Raw genomic sequence first — 8,280 nt, forward strand, 5'->3', positions numbered from 1 at the left:
GAATGCGTAACGCAAATATAATTTTGGTTTGGTTTATTTACACGGGTTAAATGATTAACGATAATTACTTTTATATTTAAAGGAAAAGGATTTCATGTTATTTACTCGTATTATGAAGTACCTTGAGTTTTTATCCGTATTTTATTTTATGTTATCTTAAATTTGATACAATATTTCGTATTTGTTCTAACGAAGTTCGTCACTACTCATTATAACACGTGTAGTTATGGAAGCCTGTAGTTATAGTCTCACACTCTCATAGATACAAGAAAATTGTTTGAAGGACAATGGAAACAAAACAAAGTGTATATAACGAAGGCACAAATTTTAATTATATAATAGAAGTTTAATTTTGATATACTCTGTAGTTATTTAGAAATAAGCCCGAGTTTCATACAATGTGACACAAACCAAAATAGTAACTATTTCTCGATTTGTAACTTACAATAATTTCAAATAAAGTCAACTTTTTTTTTTTTTTTTTTTGGGAAAGAACTAGAAACTAGAATATAAAATGTCTTCAAGAGACCTTATTAAATCCTTATTCATACGACTTCCACAAGATTTTTCCTCCAAAAGAGCTCTGAATTCTTTTGGATTTAACTTGTCCTGCACCATAAAGATAATGATATATGTGAATAAAAATTTTATTTTTTCAAAATTGAAAATAAGGGCTTTTAAATGGCTAAATTTCTTAATTTTTGGAAAGGAAAAAGTGTATATGCTAAAAAAATATAATTCCTCCTTTCTTTTATTATTACACATTTACACCACTTGCCTTTTTAAGAAGTTTCACAAATATTGCCTCATTTTCTCTTTAGGATAAAAATTATTTGTGTTCACACTACAAATACCCAACATACCCTTGCTTTTTTCCACTTACTTTTTAGTTTATCAATATGTCACATGGACAATTTTGTATTTTTACCTTTACCTCTATAGTGCAATAATTGGAGGAAGTATATACTTTGTACTTCGTGTGTGTGTTAATTTGAGACATACTAACATTTATTAACTAAAGAGGTTTTATTATATTGGTAAGGCTAATGCTATATATAATATACTTGTATAAATAAATTAAATAAAAGATCTCTCCTTATTTTTAGTTAATTAAAACGTTGTATTCATTGTCTTCTCTAGTTCTCTATCATAACTAAAATATGTATACCTTATATAGAAGCAGTGTATATAGGAGTTTGACGCGACTTTGACATCCTGTTGAGAAAGAGTGTAAGAAAAACATTTTAGGAAAAACATGAAATAATACCCCTAGCTAGGGTTGTTATTCTAAAATCCCAACAACAACTAACCCATATTTAATTATTTATTTTTATTATTTATTAGGTAATTGTAATACATATTAGTATCAATTCAATTAAGCGGTGATAAATTTATTGGTAAGTTGAATAATGATTGAATTACAAGATCGTGGTTATCTAATTTAAATGAACTTTCACGTACAATTCACACTTAAGTGTGGATTGTACGTAGTTATTTATACTATATACGAGTATTCAAAAACGTACGATTAAGGATGATTAATAATAGGGGTTGTTTTAATTGTCTTTTTCCCGTATGAATATATAATTACCAGTATTGATTGTGCAGCACAAATGAATCAGCAGTAACTTTGTTGCCATCTTGATTGCGATGCCAATAATAGAAAGCGTGAGTTTTGTTCTTGATATCCAATATGGCATGCCCGAAACTTGGTTCACGAAATGCTGAATAATGTGGTTGAGGAGATATGTACCTGCAACAATTATTAAAATATAACAACAATAGTCAATACCAATAATCAAGATCATAAATACCTAAGGCACTTACATATATACGACAATTGATGATTTATAACTTATAAGTATGGCCGTATCCATATGGTGTATATATAACACTGATGGCCTATTCACATTTACTTAATTGCAATTCAATTCAGTTCAGTTCAGTAACAATCAATTAAGTTCAGTTCACTTCAGCTCAAATCAATTCAGTTCAGTTCAACTCCTAATTTCACTCTCTCATAAAATATTCATTTCAATTCAGTTCAGTTCAGCTCCAATCTGTTCCGTTCAATTCAGCTCAGCTCATTTTATGTGAACAGGCCCTGAGTTGGATAAATACAGGTTAAATAATATTTTTTTTGTCATTGTCTCAAGAGTCTCATCAACCCAATTTTTGATAAGATACTTTATTCACAATAATTTCAAGATTATTTTCAATTAAATGAAGTAGTTCCTTGTTGCTTTCTCCATGATATCATTTCTTTATCAATTATCATAATTTGTATCCATAATAATAGAAGGTGATGATGTTATACTTCAATTATAAATAGTATATGTGACAATTAATAGTTTCGCACAATAATTTATTGTGTTCAGAGGCATAGTAAAGGAACTTACTCTCCCGCAATTCCCTCGGAGTTGCCACCATCTCCAATAGTTACGTAAAAGGGAGCTGATTCATCCAATTCAGGAGTACATTCACCATTTGAAATGTTGTACTTCAAATTTGACACTCTATGCTGAAATTTTTGTATCAAGGAGACAAGGAAAAAAAAATTAACATTAACAATTTAACATACATTTTTAAAAAAGTGCTAAACATAATATAACTTATGAGAAAATATATAGAATTAAAAAAAAAAAAAAAAAAAAAAAAGAACAGAGGAAGTATAAGTATATGACTCATACCGATCTCTCATAAGCATGAACATGTCCAGCAAAAACAACGTCGACCTTGTAGTCTACAAACCATTGCTCGACAACAGATCTCATGCTTTCGCCCTCCATGTAATGAGCAGTGTTAGAGTTGTAGAGTGGAACGTGCATTACTACAATCAACCATGGTGTCTTCTTCCGGTCAACTTTCTTAAGCTCTTCCTCTAACCACCTACATTGCGGGGAGTATTTTACTGTCGAAATATGAAATATTAAAGGAAAATATTAAACATAGCTCTAAAAATTACGGATAAAAAATTTAAAATTAGAGATTAAATTCTATTACACCAAACAATATATGCAATTTAATAAGGGTCCGAATCCTCTATCCCACTCATATGTCCCATTCCATGTCCCATTCGTTTTGATTGATCCACGTCACTTTAAATATCAATATTAATATTAAAAAAATTTAATGGCAAATTAAATTAAATAAATTTTACATAATTTATATTTTAGTCCTTATCTTTTTTTTTTTTTCTCCTTTACACAATTACGTTTAATTCAATCGCATCATTTTTTTTCCTGTATACTACCTCTATAACTCTAGAAGAATCCTTGATAGACATGATAAAACAATCCGAGCATATCAATCATTATTATAAAAATTCATAATTGAGTAAAGATACAACTTCATTGTAAATTCAAAACCTTTAGGAAATTGAAAATGCAGAAAATACACACACAAAAATAAAACTGATTTACTTAACCGGATTCCGAATCCAATAGCTCTAGAATATCTGTTGTAGAAATCATAAGCTATATTCTCTGATGCAAACTCCATCCCTATCATTGGAATGGCTTCATTGGGCAGCTTTGAGTGAATTTCATTCATATTTGGCATAAAATTATCTTTTTCAACTTTATTATCTTCAAAGTTATTTTTAGAGTTATTGACCACATCATCATTATCATTCAATTGCTCATGCTCCTCAAAAGATAATCTACGACTAGTTTGTAATGACCCAATTTCTTTATCAAAATGACAATTCTGTACCACCAAAAATCGCATATAAAAATCAATAAAAATACAATCATCCATAACCTAAACAACTATATACGCAGTATAATTTTGACAATGCTATGGCTTATACTAATAGTAATTATCAATATGCGCTCTAATAGCTACCCTAATGACCAAAAACAAACAAAACATATGCATATAGTATTTTAGATACGTAATTCAATAAGAATCATACCTCGTATGGTAAATTGTCGAAATCGCTTGTCAATACTTCTCGTGGAGTATCCATTAAAGTGAATTGTAGTGCTTTAGTATTTATGGATGCAATTAGAGAAAGAATAAATTGAGGTAACTTTTAAAAAAAAAATTAGGGTTCTTCTAGAGTTATAGAGGTAGTATACAGGAAAAAAATGATGCAATTGAATTAAACGTAATTGTGTAAAGGAGAAACAAAAAAAAAGATAAGGACTAAAATATAAATTATGTAAAATTTATTTAATTTAATTTGCCATTAAACTTTTTAATATTAATATTGATATTTAAAGTGACGTGGACCAATCAAAACGAATGAGACATGGAATGGGACATATGAGTGGGATAGAGGATTCGGACCCATTTAATAATTACTATGATGTCAATTTATTACGGAGTAGTTTGAATTACCAAAACCGGAGTAGCTAGAGAGTACGATAATGTGAGCCGGCCCACGCCTGATTGCGTACCAAAGAGGATCTGTACTCCCGGAATGCATGAATGGTGAAAGGTATCTAGTTTTGAATTGCAGGAAATTTCCAATTAACCCCTGAAATCAATGATTTTATACATGTAACTAATGTAAGCATCTCATACATGACCTTGATGCATAGTTGTACTGTATTTCATAAACTTATAATATGCATGGGATACATACAAGCGTTACACAACATTACATAAATGATAAATATAATTTCTAATGATAGGTATGTACTCGTGCTGTTACTTGTTAGAAAAATACCTTATTTGTGCGAAATATATATGAAGGATGACTAAAATATAAGACTATTGGACTAAAAAATTATTTATTACTAGAACCTGTTAGTTTTTATGTAGTTAGATTCTCTTTCGGTGTGAGCTTGGTTTAACCCATCAAAGATTTATCGAATGTTAATTACCTTAATTACTAGTCTATGTAAAAAAAATATATATATACTCCGTAATTACCAATTGAGGAAAGTAGTCAATGTCATGGTTTCCAGTAGTCCAAATCCAGGGTTGATAAGCAGTGCTAGGCTCAACGAGGCGGCCCCAAGTATCCCATCTCAAGCCAACCTCGTGTGGAACATCGATATGCCTATCTGCATAAGTAAGATCTCCTACAAACAACACGGTTTCCCCTTCACCGCCTTTCATGTAATGTTGCAAGGTGGAAAGCGAGTTCTTTGTTTGCCCTAAATCACCTGAAACAAACAAACAAACAAACAAACGAATAAATTAAGGGAATTTCACATGTATCATCATTTTAGTTTATATTCAATCACGTGGAATTAAAACGTACCAATTAGTCCAAACGTGTATGGAGAGTCTGGACCAACCTCTGGAGGCGTTTTGAACCAAAATTCACGGTGAGAAGGACCACTACCAATTTGATAGTAGTACTTGGTGTTATACTACATTATTGGATTACACAAGAAATTTGTTAGAAAATTGATGAAAAAAAAAAAATCAATGATTATATTTTAAAATAAATGTATTTTCTTTAGGGTTGTGAAGTGTAATAAATTACCTCCAACCCATCAACAACACAATGATAAATTTGTCCAGATTTGTAGCCCTTGAAGCTGTAGCTAGTATTGAATGCCTTTGCTTTGAGGGTATATTTACCCTGTTCTGTTCCATAGTACACAGTGTGTGACCCATGTAAATGTGGTGTCACCCATGAGATTATAACTGCCTTTCCATCATAATCTCCTTGTGTAATGTGCACCTACACATTTCATTGTCAAATTCATTTTAATGGCATGTATAAATTTTAAGAATATATAAATTTTAGGAAGTTATTAGGAAAGTAATTGGGTGTGATAGTTAATGATGATGAGAGTTATGGGAAAATATTGGTATCTACTTAAGTGAATAAAAGGATTAAAAATTTGAATTGTTATGGTAAAAAGTTGGCAAAATGGCATACTTTGCCTTTTTTTTTTAAGATTATTTTCAGTTCAGCTCCAATAAGTTCAGTTCAGTTCAGCTCTTAATTTCCTTCTCTCATAAAATATTCAGTTCAGTTTAGCTCCAATAAGTTCAGTTCATTTGAGCTCAGTTCAGTCAATCAGAACAGGACCTTAGGATGTGTTATCTTCATCACCTTATTGGACCTAAATTTATTTGAATTTATATGAACTGAACTTATCTGAGCTGTTATGATATACATTATTATTAGATGGGGAAATTAAATAGTCGAAGATGTTCGACCTAGTTCCCTGCTTTACAACACATCAAATTCATTCCGATATATGTAGTCCTTGAAGCTAATTTATTGCGGTATTTGCAACAAAAATTGAGACTAATTGAAACGATGAAGTGAGAAATTTGAAATTACTCGTGTAAGTTTTCCTAATGATAAATGTCATAAAGTATGAAAATGCGCATAAAAATACAAAATTTACCTGTTGTGGAGCATTGTAGGCCTCAGGAGCAGCAAAGATTGTATCATCAAGAGGAATATCAGTAGATGGAGGATCTACCCTCACATAACTACTTGTAATACTTTCACCATTAACCCCATTGCTTAAGCTATTAGTGCTAATAATAATAGTAATTAACAACACTAACAACTTTGCTTCCATCATGAGATTTTTGTGCTCCCCTTAGTTTGTAGTTTTGTACTATAACTTTGATATGCTTATTAGTTTCATTTATAGACAATTTATAGCAAAATAATTCAAAGTTTCATAGCAGTCTTTTTCAAGCATTTAATTATTTGTTTATTTTGTCGTTGGTTCGATTTTATTTACTCACGTTTTGAAATAGCTATGTTGAATTATTATATTGTACGTGATAAATTTGGGTGGTTTGTGTTAAAGATAGTTTTATCATGTTATCTGTAATGTCTTCTAACGTGTGATTCTTGTTGATTCGGCTTTTATAATTTATATGTTGCCTTCGGCACTTGATTGTTTTACGTTACTGCCTAGGAAATTTCTAGTGTAAGAGGAGATATTTCTATTGTACTTGATCGACATATGACAATTGTATGTACTTAATGTTTTGATGTATTGCTATCATTCTCTAAATAAGGAGGATACACTCGACGAAGAAAGAATAATAGTGTATGTGGTCAATGTGGATCACACACGCCACACGCGTGTTGTGCATACGCACACCATCGTGTGGCTAAGCTCTTACGGAGCACTGGAGTATCATCACAGACCACTCGATCTTAATTGATTTTAATTAATGATAAGGGAAATTTGCCAATCAAACAATACTCGAATTAGTCAAATGTGACATAAACATTTGTTATAATGGTAGTTTTGAATAGGTGCACATCATTAAAGTGGTGGGGTGTGTTCTATTCACCTAAACTTATTAAAACTTATTTTAGTTGTAATTTGAACTTAGATAACCTTTATCAAAACTTATTTTTCCCAAACTGAACTTATTAGACCTAAAATATGAAAAATAAGGTGAATAAAACAGATCCTAAATAAAATAATTAGGATTGTCCAAGTTTGAACTTCTAATCTATATAAAATAATTAGGATTTTTAAAGTGATATAATATTAATATTCAGCTATTAGGTCACACACAAAATATTATATACTCGTACATAGATTATACAGCTCATTCATCCTTTTTTTTTTTTTTTTTTTTTTGACAAGAAGGAAAAGGATTTCATTAATGTAATTCATCCTTATATCTAATAATCCGTATTCGTATTTAGTTCAAAATATTAAAGGCCGGGCAGCCCGAGCCCTAATATGAATATTATGATCCTTCCTAGGAATATTGATATGTCACTTATCACTTGTTTCAATTACACAATAATGAGTTAAAGCTTGTTCACATTTACTTAATTTCACTTCAGTTCAGCTCTAATTAGTTCAGTTCAGTTAAGCTCCAATCAGTTTAGTTCAGTTCAGTTCAGCTCCAATCAGTTCAGTAAATGTGAACAAGCCTTAATCAAGTCCTAGCTTATTACATAATGTTGTCGAGATCTTTTTGATAAGTTTTTTGTAATCAATGAGTACAAGTTTGAATGACTAGCTACTAAGTAGCGTTAGGATGAATTTAACTACAAGTATGATTGAAGAGTAACTGATTATAATATAATAATAGATAAATAAATAAAAAGTTAGGGTTGATGGAAAATTGAGCATACTAAAGTCATTTTGATAAGTTGAATCATTTTTTTTAGAGAGTCATAATGACGGGTAATAAGAATCGATCTCAAAATCTCTTGACTCTTGGAACCGAGAAAGGAAATCTAACCACTTAAGCTATCACTCACTCTGGCAAATTTTAAGATGCACCATGGTGCACCTATTTAGAAATAGGTGCACCACGATTATACTTTTGAACATTTAGTAAAAAAATCTGAACAAATAGTAAAAAAAACATCTG

The 8,280-nt window shown here is 30.6% G+C and overlaps 1 protein-coding gene across 4 annotated transcripts; it reads right to left on the reverse strand.

The window, feature by feature from the left end:
* Positions 1–290: 290 nt before the first annotated feature.
* Positions 291–6,582, reverse strand: LOC145635700 (bifunctional purple acid phosphatase 26-like). 4 transcript variants are annotated; one of them, XM_081687028.1, is made up of 10 exons: positions 6,324–6,579; positions 5,444–5,644; positions 5,216–5,327; positions 4,882–5,117; positions 4,345–4,483; positions 2,691–2,911; positions 2,400–2,521; positions 1,592–1,753; positions 1,169–1,215; positions 291–609 (listed from the first exon to the last, which is right to left on the reverse strand). In XM_081687028.1, exons 1-9 carry the CDS (start codon positions 6,504–6,506, stop codon positions 1,170–1,172), a joined length of 1,422 nt encoding a protein of 473 aa, XP_081543154.1. In that variant the 5' UTR covers positions 6,507–6,579; the 3' UTR covers positions 291–609; position 1,169. The 4 variants fall into 4 exon arrangements, with proteins under 4 accessions (XP_081543154.1, XP_081543153.1, XP_081543152.1 ...); XM_081687027.1 differs by having other exon boundaries at positions 291–614; XM_081687026.1 differs by lacking the exon at positions 1,169–1,215 and having other exon boundaries at positions 291–614; positions 6,324–6,582.
* Positions 6,583–8,280: the final 1,698 nt, after the last annotated feature.

Source organism: Chenopodium album, chromosome 6, assembly GCF_948465745.1.
Source record: "Chenopodium album chromosome 6, dcCheAlbu1.1, whole genome shotgun sequence".
Taxonomy (NCBI): domain Eukaryota; kingdom Viridiplantae; phylum Streptophyta; class Magnoliopsida; order Caryophyllales; family Amaranthaceae; genus Chenopodium; species Chenopodium album.

Coding starts and splice junctions, on each gene's coding strand:
- LOC145635700 (XM_081687026.1), bottom strand. CDS start 6,506: ATGATGGAAGCAAAGTTGTTAGTGTTGTTAATTACTATTATTATTAGC. Junction 2,912..4,344: donor CTCTAGCTACTCCGGTTTTG/GTAATTCAAACT, acceptor ATATTTCGACAG/TAAAATACTCCCCGCAATGT. Junction 2,522..2,690: donor TTCATGCTTATGAGAGATCG/GTATGAGTCATA, acceptor CAAAAATTTCAG/CATAGAGTGTCAAATTTGAA.